The sequence below is a fragment of the Salvelinus fontinalis genome, chromosome 19 (genome assembly GCF_029448725.1).
Source record: "Salvelinus fontinalis isolate EN_2023a chromosome 19, ASM2944872v1, whole genome shotgun sequence".
Lineage (NCBI taxonomy): Eukaryota > Metazoa > Chordata > Actinopteri > Salmoniformes > Salmonidae > Salvelinus > Salvelinus fontinalis.
Window position 1 is genome coordinate 14,868,570 of NC_074683.1, and position 13,500 is coordinate 14,882,069.

Here is a 13,500-nt window from a genome sequence, read left to right on the forward strand (position 1 = left end):
TTCCACAACGGTGCTGAAGGATGACAAGAGGACGGGACACAATGAGAAAACCGGAGACTATTAGGCATTACAACCAAAGTGTGTCAAGCAAGTGAAAGTAGCAAAAATGGTCAACAGCTAGCACAAGGGATAAGAGCTTAAATGAAATGCAACTGCATGAAGACGCGCACGAGCTGACAATAAGTACCTGTTTTTCACTGCATTATAATGACATAACGCTTTGGAAAAACATTATCAGCTGCTACTCACCCTTTTTTCGAGACACCTACAAGGGCTTACCCCGCCCTCCCTTCGGCAAATCAGATTAGCACTCCCTTTTGCTCCTCCCTTCCTATAGTCGAAAACTCAAACAGGAAGTACCTGTGCTAAGGTCTCAACGCCGATCGGTCGGGAATCCATGCTTCAAGATTGTTTTGATCACGCGGACTGGGATATGTTCCGGGTAGCCTCAGAGAATAACATTGACGTTTACACGGACACGGTGCCTGCGATCATCAGGAAGTGTATAGGGGTATCTATTAAAACCAGAAACCGTGGATAGATGGCAGCATTTGCGCAAAACTGAAATCGCAAACCACCACATTTAACCATGGCAAGGTGTCCGGGAATATTGTTGGATACAAATAGTGTAGTTATTCCTTCTGTAAGGCCATTAAACAGGTGAAACGTCAGTACAGAGATAAAGTGGAGTCGCAATTCAACGGCTCAGACACTAGACGTGTGTGGCAGGGTCTACAGCAAATCATGAATTACAAATGGGTGCGTGCTCAGCCCCCTCTACTCCCTGTTCACCCATGACTGCGTGGCCATGCACACCTCCAACTCAATCATCAAGTTTGCAGACAACACAACAGTAGTAGGCCTGATTACCAACAATGACGAGACAGCCTACCGGGAGGAGGTGAGGGCCCTGGAAGAGTGGTGCCAGAAACATAACCTCTCCCTCAACGTCAACCAAACGAAAGAGCTGATGGTGGACTTCAGTAAACAGCAGAGGGAGCACGCACCTATCCACATCGACGGGACCGCAGTGGAGAAGGAGGAAAGCTTCAAGTTCCTCGGCGTACACGTCACTGACAATCTGAAATGGTCCACCCACACACTGTGGTGAAGAAGGTGCAACAGCGCCTCTTCAACCTCAGGAAGCTGAAGAAATTTGTAAAGCACCATCACACTACCTCCTCCATGCTTCACGGTGGGAACCACACATGCGGAAATCATCCGTTCACCTACTCTGCGTCTCACAAAGACACGGCGGTTGGAACCACAAATCTCCAATTTGGACTCATCAGACCAAAGGACAGATTTCCACCGGTCTAATGTCCATTGCTCGTGTTTCTTTGCCCAAGCAAGTCTCTTCTTATTGGTGTCCTTTCGTAGTGGTTTCTTTGCAGCAATTTGAGTCTCCTCTGAACAGTTGATGTTGAGATGTTACTTGAACTCGGTGAAGCATTTATTTGGGATGCAGTCTGAGGTGCAGTTAACTTAAATGATTCCATGTGTTATTTCGTAGTTTTGATGTCTTCACTGTTCTACAATGTAGAAAATAGTAAAAATAAAGAAAAACCATTGAATGAGTAGGTGTGTCCAAACGTTTGACTGGTACTGTACATAGACATGGAATCACTGGCCACTTTAATAATGGAACCCTATTCACTTTAATAATGGAACCCTATTCACTTTAATAATGTTTGCATACTGCTTTACTCATCTCATGTATATAGTGTATTCTATTCTACTCTATTTTTGCTTGTCCTAATATTTATATTTCTTTCATTCTTTTACTTTTAGATTTGTGTATTGTTGTGAATTGTTAGATATTACTGCGCTGTTGGAGCTAGGAACACCAGCATTTGGCTACACCTGCAATAACATATGCTAAATAAGTGTACGTGACCAATAACATTTGATTTGCCTTTGTGATGTGTTCAACTATTTATCAAGGCCACTTGGCGCTTATAAGAGTTAAGGCTACTCATGTTTTCATCATTTGATGAATCTTGACCGTGCGTCTTGGTGGTTGGGGTATTTTTTTATTTTGTCGTTCTAAAAATAAGCTGTTACCGTGTTCCAACACACATGCTTTCTGTTTCATAGTTATAACAATGGCACGCCATGAATAAAAATTGATTGAACACTTGAATTTTAGTTTTTTTTGCTTTTACATGTAGCCTACGATAGCATAAATGAATGAAAAATGCTATTCTGTTATTTAAAATACAAAATCAAATGGTATTCTGTTTCCAAAGGCCTTCATAAACACAACCAAATAATTTTTGCGATGGCATACATGAAATCAGAATGACTGCTCATTAGTTTTAAGGGGGGTCCCTCAAGTCCCAGCGGTTCTAGTGTTAAGTAAAGTTTCTTGTCAACTGAATGTAACAGCATGGCTAAACCCCCAGGCCTCTGTCCTATTACTGTCCTTCCCTCCTCTGCAGCCAGTGCCAAGGCGGTGGTGGAAGAGTCCAGCAAGCTGGTGGAGTGCGTCGGCAACACCCGTAGCCTGCTCAAGAAGATCCTCTCGGAGGGCATGGACAACTGCCTGACCCAGCTGGACAACGACCCTCAGGGCTACCTGTCCCAGCCCCTCACCCTGCTGGAGGCCGTGCTGCAGGAGTGCCACAACACCTTTACCTCCTGCTTCCACTCCTTCTACCCCAAGCCCGCTCTGCAGTGGGCCTGCCTCTGCGACTTGCTCAACTGCCTCGACCAGGTGGGTCAAAGAGAGAGGGAGCTCTGTCGACCAAGATTGTGGGTTCAACATTAAGGTTGTTTGTTCAGTTCCTACACAGACTGCATAGACTTACAGATGTGGTCAAATATATGGGCCACTTTACAATGTAGTGCAATGGAGCAGAATGTTTCGTTTTTTTGTTTCATGGCTGTTTTTAACCTGTAGGCACCTGCAACTTACCACAGTTGAGAGAAATTACACAGTAAATACGAATAATTTCCTCCAACCTAATTTAATTTAGAATAATTCAAGCTGTTTTTTTTATTTTTTTTACTTGAAGTGAAAAATCTAAATTTCAGTTTTGATGTCTTTTTTTCATTGGTCCTGTGCAGTTGTAACCAAACAAATACCCGTGTAAATACAAAATCATTTTTCAATGTAAACTTTTTTTAAGACCTAGTGACTCATGTGAAGATGCCAATATATTTGACCGCATCTGTTTGTGTTGTGTAGTGATGTCACTCACGCCTGATACTGTTTAGAGGGAGTTTTTGACATGGCAAGCCTTGAGATGTAATCAATTTGGATTGATAATATAGTATGAATTATTACATGCAGGGGGGGCTTTGGTCCTGTGTGGCTCAGTTGATTCAGCATGGCACGCGAATTATCGTGGGTTTGATGCCCACTGTTGCCACCCATACGAAATAAGTTATGCACGCAGCGGGAATCAAACCCACGATAATTGCCGTTGCAAGTGCCATGCTGAATCAACTGAGCCACACGGAACCAAACAACCCCCTGCATGTAATAATTTATACTATATTATCAATCCAAATTGATTACATCTCAAGGCTTGTCAGGTCAAAAATCTAGGAAACCTAGAACAAAAATATTGCGGAATTGCGTCAGATGCTCAATTAAGTGTTTATTTAAAAAACTATATATAATTTTTTTTATTATTGGGTGCAATTTTGAATATCCATATCAGACATCAGTACATACAATTGGCTCAAACAATGGTTCACTGCACCTCAAAGGCTCTACAAGGTAAGTGGTGATGCTAGGAGATGTCCATGAGCTCTACATTTTGAAGGCGTGAAGAGCAGAAGAGGTGATCTCGCCAACAATGTGATCTGGGAGGCAGGTCCATATCTGAACAGTAGAGTGAAAGGAGCTTCTGGGGGCAGACGTAAGAAACGATACTAAAACGAGGAGCGGAAGGAGCTTCTGGGGGCAGACGTAAGAAACGATACTAAAACGAGGAGCGGAAGGAGCTTCTGGGGGCAGACGTAAGAAACGATACTAAAACGAGGAGCGGAAGGAGCTTCTGGGGGCAGACGTAAGAAACGATACTAAAACGAGGAGCGGAAGGAGCTTCTGGGGGCAGACGTAAGAAACGATACTAAAACGAGGAGCGGAAGGAGCTTCTGGGGGCAGACGTAAGAAACGATACTAAAACGAGGAGCGGAAGGAGCTTCTGGGGGCAGACGTAAGAAACGATACTAAAACGAGGAGCGGAAGGAGCTTCTGGGGGCAGACGTAAGAAACGATACTAAAACGAGGAGCGGAAGGAGCTTCTGGGGGCAGACGTAAGAAACGATACTAAAACGAGGAGCGGAAGGAGCTTCTGGGGGCAGACGTAAGAAACGATACTAAAACGAGGAGCGGAAGGAGCTTCTGGGGGCAGACGTAAGAAACGATACTAAAACGAGGAGCGGAAGGAGCTTCTGGGGGCAGACGTAAGAAACGATACTAAAACGAGGAGCGGAAGGAGCTTCTGTGGGCAGACGTAAGAAACGATACTAAAACGAGGAGCGGAAGCACCACCCTCCTCTCATTGCAAGTTACAGGAAAGTCTGGGCCAAATGTCTGAAATTCGAAAGATGCGAACACCTGTGAAATCGTGATCTGTCCAAATGATCAGTGATAAACAAAGTTCCCTAGTCGTCGTGTCCCAGTCTGTTGACAGACATTATGGTACGTGTCTGTCCATTAGAGATTAATGCATGCATGACGGTAAGACACTTTGGATAAAAGCGTCTGCTAAATGGCATATACTGTGGCCCTCTGAATACCCGTACATGCGTTCTAAATAGTAGGCATCTTGGGTATGCAATAAAATAACATTTTGTAGTTTCTTTTGTATTCTTTAAATGCCTGGACATCATACTCATTTTGGCTTTTCATCTAGTAGAATTCGATGCACCCTATTGAGGAAGAGAGTCGTCTTTCGAGACCCAATTGTATTTTTCAACAGCTGAGGTACGCACTGTACCAAAATGAACAAATGGCTGGAATCAATGCAATTGCGCATTAATGACGCATTCTCAGTAGGATGAGCCTAGTATACTGTTATTTGTTGCTTACTGCATTCGGTTTTACTAAACACATGGCTCGCTTGAGGTGCGTAAAGTATTTTAATTTGGCACTCTGAAATTCAAGTAACGGAATATTGTGAAAATCTGTAATTTTCTAAAATTGGTACTTGAAAAGTACAAGAATTAAAATGGGGGTGAGAACAGAAAATTATATAATATGCTTATGAAAAATATTAAAATATAGTATTGGTCTTGCGAATTAATTTCCATGCAGACTACCTAGTTTTTTCCCTCAAGTGTTTCACGCTGTGGTGCCGCCAAACGTCACATCGAGAGCTAAAATGCCGGGCAAATGTAGATTCAAAGATGCCTTTTGTGAGTATGAAACTTTTCTGTGATCTTTTATTTCAGCTCATGAAACATTGTGGCTTTTTCTTTGCAACAACCTCCAGAGCTTTTTTGCCAATCGCCTCAATCACGGGCCACCCACCCTTCTCTCAACCGCCGACACTAAAGCTGCCAGTCGGAAGCAAGATGTGTTTTCGTAGCTATTAAGTAGTAGATTCCCAAATGCCCAATAAAAACAGTAATTAAGATGGAATTGTGTAGTAATGCGAATAGGAAATGTGTGTTCACCAGTAGGTATGTCCCAAAACTCTGCTCATCACTACTCAAATTACAAAATCTTCAGTACTGACTTACCACTCATGTATGTAGTAAATAAGTAGTGAAACTATGTATTATTGAGTAGAACTTGTAAGGTAGTGATGAATAATGTTTTATTTCTTTTTTTGTGGTTGTGGCGATATACTGTCATCTGGTGGCGACAAGAAACAATTGCATAATATGACCTACTACAAATTGATGGTCCTTGAAAATAAATATTAGTGCTTGAATTTGTGTCTCCATGATCTGTACGAACCCTGTAAACAGTAAATTCACACTAGTATGTAGTACTACTAGTACAGACTATAACGTTTAAGTAAGTAGTAGGCAAGTCATATTTCAGACACGGCCAGTGTCTTGGTTTCTATCACAATGGCTCCTCTAAGCTTTTGTGTACCAAAATGATCTAAAAAAAGACACAGCTAGTGATCATTTAGGTTAGAATGCATTCTGGGTCATGTTATCTGGCTCTTGCCACCTCACCTACCCTTCTTTCCCCTCTCCCTTTCACCAGGACATCGCCGAGGCCAACTTCCGCACATCGAGCAGCCGACTGTTGGCGGCGGTGATGTCTGCGCTGTGCAACACAACAGTCAAGCTGACGTCCATCTTGCCCATTGCGTACGACGGCGAGGTGCTGCTGCGCTCGCTGGTCAAACAGGTCAGCACGGAGAATGACTCGGCGCTCGCCCACCGCTTCCCCCTGCTGGTGGCGCACATGGAGAAACTCAGCCATGTGAGTGAAAGCGAAATTTCAACACAATGTGTGACCAATGAGGACCTGTATTCAAAAAGCATCTCCCAAGTTGGAGTGTCGGTCTAAGTTCAGTTTCCCAGGTCTATGCAATCTTCATTATTATCTTAAAAGCTCAACTTAGGACAGCACTTGTGCTCTGAGACTTTTTGTGAATATCCCATATCTAGCACAGGGGTTGGCAATCTATCTTGACCTATTTTACTGTTGTAACACTCCTATTAAAATGTGTTATCATTGAAATATATATATATTTTTAAATAAAATTAGAGAAGACACTGTTGCTGACCATACTTTTCTTTAGCTTCCTTTCTCTCCTTTTCTCCTCTCCCCTTTCAGAGGGAGGAGAACCTGATGGGGATGGCCAGTTTCCGGGAGGTTCTTGAGAAGATGCTGGTGATCGTGGTGCTACCGGTGAGGAAAAGCCTGAGGAAGGAGGTGGAGGTCTTCTCCCCCCACCTGGTCTCCAACACCTGTGGCCTGCTGGCCAGCATAGTCTCTGAGCTCACCGCCTCTGCCCTGGGCTCCGAGGTAAAGAACATACACATGCGCATGTGCACTCCACACACACTGTGTCTCACACACACACACACACTGTGTCTCACACACACACACACACACACACACATTCTATATCTGGTTTATGTGTAAAGAGAGAGCTCAAGGTTTGTGTTTGGGATTTAATTCATTACCAGGTTCTGTCTATTCAGGGATTGAACAGAACAATACAGGACATTGTTATAGTTAGCATTTTTACAAATTAAATCTAGTCCTATTCCTTTTGCTGAGTTGGCTGGATTCATAATTGAATCGGTCTTCCCCAATTTTGTCTAAATCAATTTAGACCTGACTCCAGACCAAATATAGTGCTCTGTTTGGGTTGTCATTCAGCTTTTAATATCCACCATTTACAGTGTATTGTTTCATTGCAATTTTAATATTAATTTAATAAAATGTTCATCAAATGTACATCAAATGTTAATCTGCATCCAATATATAGTTTGAAAATTATAATAACAAAACAGAGAAAAAACGTCAGGATGACTTATCTTGTTTACAAGACGCTGAGTCACTTGGTGGAGTGACGTCTCTCACTCTGTCCAACCACATTTCCGTCTGTATCGCTGTACCCAGCGGCCAACGGTTGCATTCTCAACAGTCAATCTCAATCACTCTGGCACCCTGTCATCATGACAACAGCCCCAGCTGCTTGCTCAAAATCCATCGTTTATGTTGTCAAGGAAACTGCTATTGTTCCCTTTTGGGCCTTGGATATCCTTGTAACAACAATAGGCAGGCTCTCTCTGGCCAAATAGGTGTTGCATAAATAGCAAGGTGACTAATGCTAACCACATCAGGACATCCTCGGTGTAATGTTTCTGGCTGACGTCATGGTCATGAGGTTGGATCAGTCATTGTCTTGTTCAATAACAATGAAACGTCCCTCATGTTTATTCACCTCAGTACTACCACCTGGTGGAATTATAAAGCTCATAAAGAACACCCATTTGGCGCATGGTCTTAATGATGTAATTAGCTTTTTGTAAACTGGTTTTCTGGTTGACAAGACGTCATATAACCAGATTAGAACCAATTAGTATCTGTTAAAACCAGGTAAAGATCATGACAAGATCAAGGCGTTGTGAAAAATATTTTGTCTGGTCAGATTACAACCAGATAAATACCCATTTTTCTGGTTGCTAAAATGACGTTAATAAAATGTCCTTATACAACCAGTACATGACCACAAAAAAAAAGATATAAAAGACACCATAATGACTTGTCTCTTCGTCTGTCCCAGGTGGACGGTCTGAACTCGCTTCACTCTGTGAAGTCCACTCCCAACCGCTTCACCAAGACGAGCCAGGGCCGCAGCTGGAACACGGGCAACGGCTCTCCAGATGCCATCTGTCTGACAGTGGACAAGCCTGGCGTGGTGCTGGTGGGTTTTTGTGTCTACGGCGGCGGAGGCAGCCATGAGTACGAGTTGGAGGTGCTCGCTGATGATGTAAGAGTTTTAGATCTGCCTTTAATTCTGTGTTAATTTTGGTAGATATTTTACATTTAGTTTGTCTTTTGACTAATAACTTTTAGTCTTAGTCACATTTGAGTCATTTCATCGGTCTTAGTTTTTGTTATTATCAGTTGACTCAAAGTCCACACACTTTTAGTCAGTAATTTGTCAATGCATTTTTTCTTCTTCTCTATATTACCTCTTTAGATTTACCTCTAACTTCTATCATGTACACATTCAGATAACCTTGTCCAACTACAATCCCACTTCTATATCTTAGCTGGCAATATTTCTATTGTGACATATTATAACCATAGTACCCCATGAGTAATCATAGGCTACAAAGCTGGCTGCAGGTTAAACAATTTACAACTCTGATTTTCTCCCCGTCATAACCATACGAGGTGGGTAAATAACAGTGATAAGGGAATAAAAATGGAAGAATCTGATCTTTCCAACAATGCCAAAAGTATTACTGTACTTCTAATAGTCAGCAAATAGCATTACTATTTCCCAACGCGGAAAGCAACTGCAACTCGCATTTGCAGACCCCGAGAGTGGTAACAGCACACCTGGCTACTCATGTGATCAGATCAACATTTGCAGACCCCGAGAGTGATAACAGCACACCTGGCTACTCATGTGATCAGATCAACATTTGCAGACCCCAGAGAGTGATAACAGCACACCTGGCTACTCATGTGATCAGATCAACATTTGCAGACCCCAGAGAGTGATAACAGCACACCTGGCTACTCATGTGATCAGATCAACATTTACAGACCCCGGGAGTGATAACAGCACACCTGGCTACTCATGTGATCAGATCAACATTTGCAGACCCCGAGAGTGATAACAGCACACCTGGCTACTCATGTGATCAGATCAACATTTACAGACCCCGGGAGTGATAACAGCACACCTGGCTACTCATGTGATCAGATCAACATTTGCAGACCCCGAGAGTGATAACAGCACACCTGGCTACTCATGTGATCAGATCAACATTTGCAGACCCCGAGAGTGATAACAGCAGTGGGTAGAGTGGTGTTTCACAGGTGGTTTGTACAAGGTGGTAGTAGGGCTGGACTTTGGTAGGTAGGCATTCTGATTTATGCACTCAGATAAAACTGTTGGCATGAGTTGTTTTTAATTTTTATGAAGGCCTCCTGGATTTTTCCAAGGCATGGTGTTAGAGATGGGCCTCCAGTCACTCGTTGTACATGGGTTTGACACGCTACAAGGTTGGCACACCTGTATTTGGGGAGTTTCTCCCATTCTTCTCTGCAGATCCTCTCAATCTCTGTCTGGTGTGATGGGTGCATCGCTGCACTGCTATTTTCAGGTCTCTCCAAGATGTTCGATCGGGTTCAAATCCGGGCTCTGGCTCGGCCACTCAAGGACATTCAGAGACTTGTCCCGAAACCACGCATTCGTTGTCTTAGCTGTGTGATTAGGGTTGTTGTTTTGTTGGAAGGTGAACCTTCGCCCCAGACTAAGGTCCTGAGCGCTCTGGAGCAGGTTTTCATCAAGGATCTCTCTACTTTTATCCGTTCATCTTTCCCTCGATCCTGACTAGTCTCCCAGTCCCTGCCGCTGAAAAACATCCCCACAGCATGATGTTGCCACCACCATGCTTCACCGTAAGGATGGTGCCAGGTTTCTTCCAGACGTGACACTTGGCATTCAGGCAAAATAGTTCAATCTTCGTTTCTCATGTTCAGAGTCCTTTAGGTGCCTTTTGGGTAACTCCAAGCTGACTGTCATGTGCCTTTTACTGAGGAGTGGCTTCCGTCTGGCCACTCTACCATAAAGGCCTAATTGGTGGAGTGCTACAGAGATGGTTGTCATTCTGGAAGGTTCTCCCATCTCTACAGAGGAACTCTTGAGCTCTGTCAGAGGGACCTTTGGGTTCTTGGTCACCTCACTGACCAAGGCCTTTCTCCTCCGATTCCTCAGTTTGCCCGGGCGGACAGCTCTAGGAAGAGTCTTGGTGGTTCCAAACTTCTTCCATTTACGAATGATGGAGGCCGCTGTGTTCTTGGGGACGTTCCATGCTGCAGACATTTTTTGGTACCTTTCCCCATATCTGCCTCAACACAAACCTGTCTCGGAGTTCTACGGACAATTCTTTTGACCTCGTGTCTTGGTTTTTGCTCTGACATGCACTGTCAACTGTGGGACCATGTATAGACAGGTGTATGCCTTTCCAAATCATGTCCAATCAATTGAATTTACCACAGGTGGACTACAATCAAGTTGTAAAAACCTCTCAAGGATGATCAATGGAAACAGGATGCACCTAAACTTAATTTCGAGTCTCATAGAAAAGGGTCTCAATACTTATGTAAATAAGGTTTTTCTGTTTTTTGTTTTTAATACAATTGGCAAATTGTACAAATTACATTTCTAAACTGATTTTCACTTTTTCATTATAGGGTATTGTGTGTAAATTGATGTTAATCCATTTTAAAAGTTAATCCATTTTAGAATAAGGCTGTAACATAACAACATTTGGAGAATTGGACGGGGTCTGAATACTTTCCGAATGCACTGTATGTAACCGCTCTAATGTAACCCGGCTAAATTCTGGAAAACCTTCAAATCCCTGAATGGTTCTACTTCCTCCCCTCTGCCACAACAAATGAATTCAGACACAGGCCTCATTATGGGAAAAATACAATCTTTGATGCATTTAATCACCATCTCTTTGAAATAACTTCTAAGCCTATTCACAATTGGGCTGGATGCTAATAGGGGAACTTGCTGAATGATCAGAGAAATAATAGTTGAAGCTTTTCTTTTAGGCTATTTACAAAAAAAGAAGTCTGAATTAATAAAAAACAAGAAATCCACAGGGGCCGACCAATTTGATTCTGGTCTGCGTAAGTTTGCGACGGCCATAATTGTTGGCTCATTGTAAATAAGAATTTGTTCTTAATGGACCTGCCTAGTTAAATAAAGGTTACATTTTAAAAACAAATTATAAAACAATACTTACAGGGGATAGTTTTGATACTCATTACTGCATCCTGTATCAAAAGGTTGGTTGGACTTCGCTAAAGACCCATAGATGTCTACGTTACACCCTTTTTGGTTACAAAGTTCTACTTAATAACCTGCTGTTGAAGTGTAGACACCTGAGTTGCCTAACCCGTTCACACGATTGGTTACAGTTACAGTTCGTCCTTTAAAAGTTGCAGCGTACTGCAGCACAGCTTGCATGGTGTCGCAGAATTATATGGCACGTTATTTAAGTGTCAACCACTGCTCCAATTAATTCTAGTTTAAAAAAAGATATATATATTTCACCTTTATTTAAAACCAGGTAGGCCAGTTCAGAACAAGTTCTCATTTACAACTGCGACCTGTCCAAGATGAAGCAAAGCAGTGCGACACCAACAACAGTTAAATGGAATAAACAAACATAGTCAATAACACAATAGAAAAGTCTATATACAGTGTGCAAATGAGGTAAGATAAGGGAGGTAAGGCAATAAATAGGCCATAGTGGCAAAATAATGACAATTTAGCAATTTAAACACTGGATTGATAGATGTGCAGAAGATTAATGTGAGTAGAAATACTGGGGTGCAAAGGAGCAAAACAAATAAATAACAGTGTGGGGATGAGGTAGTTGGATGGGCTATTTACAGATTGCTATGTACAGGTGCAGTGAGCTGCTCTGACAGCTGGTGCTTAAAGTTAGAGAGAGATATATGAGTCTCCAGCTTCAGTGATTTTTGCAATTTGTTCCAGTCATTAGCAGCAGAGAACTGGAAGGAAAGGCGGCCAAAGGAGGAATTGGCATCGGGGGTGACCAGTGAAATATACCTGCTGGAGTGCGTGCTATGGGTGGGTGCTGCTATGGTGACCAGTGAGCTGAGAAGGCGGGGGTTTACCTAGCAAAGACTTATAGATGACCTGGAGCCAGTGGTTTTGGCGACAAATCTGAAGCGAGGGCCAGCAAACGAGAGCATACAGGTCGCAGTGGTGGGTAGTATATAGGGCTTTGGTGACAAAATGGATAGCACTGTGATCGACTGCATCCAATTTGCTGAGTAGAGTGTTGGAGGCTATTTTGTCGCCGAAGTCAAGGATCGGTAGGATAGTCAGTTTTACGAGGGTATGTTTAGCAGCATGAGTGAAGGATGCTTTGTTGCAAAATAGGAAGCCGACTCTTGATTTAATTTGGGATTGGAGATGCTTAAGGAATGTTTTGTACCAAATACAATGCTCTTAGTTTTAGAGATGTTCAAGACGAGTTTATTACTGGCCACCATTCCAAAACAGAACTGCAACTCTTTGTTAAGAGTTTCTGTGGTTGCTGATGCGTATAGGGTTGAATCATCAGCATACATGGACACACATGCTTTGTTTCATGCCATTGGCAGGTCATTGGTAAAAATAGAAAAGAGTAGAGGGCCTAGAGAGCTGCCCTGTGGTACACCACACTTTACATGTTTGACATTAGAGACACTTCCATAAAAAAAACAGTTCTATTAGATTAGATGGCTCTGAATTCATGATATGGCAGAGGTTGAACAGCCATAGCACTTAGACTTTCCTCTAGGCTCAGATTAAAAATGACAGATAGAGGTGGTTATAGAGTCAGTTACCATTCTCAGTAGCTTTCAATCTAAGTTGTCAATGCCAGGAGGTTTGTCATTATTGATCGTTAACAATAATTTTTCCACCTCTCCCACACTAACTTTACAAAATTCAAACTTGCACTGCTTTTCTTTCATTATTTGTTTTTTTATGCATGAATATAATTGCTCACTGTTTGTTGTGGGTATTTCCTGCCTAAGTTTGCCCACTTTGCCAATGAAATAATCATTAAAATAATTGCCAACGTCAAATGGTTTTGTGATGAATAAGCCATCTGATTCGATGACAGATGGAGTTGAATTTGTCTTTTTGCCCATAATTTCATCCACAGTTTTTTTTCCATCATTCTTGATCTTAGCTTCATAATACAGTTTCTTCTTTTTGTTGAGTTTAGTCACATAATTTCACAATTTGTAGTAAGTAGCCAGTCAGATGTGCAGCCAGACTTACTCCCTTT

The 13,500-nt window shown here is 42.4% G+C and overlaps 1 protein-coding gene across 20 annotated transcripts in view; it reads left to right on the forward strand.

Annotated features, from left to right (window-relative positions):
• mycbp2 (MYC binding protein 2) overlaps positions 1–13,500 on the forward strand; it is a 211,337-nt gene that overhangs the window by 99,926 nt on the left and 97,911 nt on the right. For all 20 annotated transcript variants that reach the window (XM_055870888.1, XM_055870878.1, XM_055870882.1 and 17 more), the window contains 4 exons: positions 2,442–2,716; positions 6,179–6,400; positions 6,758–6,949; positions 8,220–8,426. In XM_055870888.1, the coding sequence (XP_055726863.1) occupies positions 2,442–2,716; positions 6,179–6,400; positions 6,758–6,949; positions 8,220–8,426 (896 nt within the window). The remainder of the gene's footprint in view (positions 1–2,441; positions 2,717–6,178; positions 6,401–6,757; positions 6,950–8,219; positions 8,427–13,500) is intronic.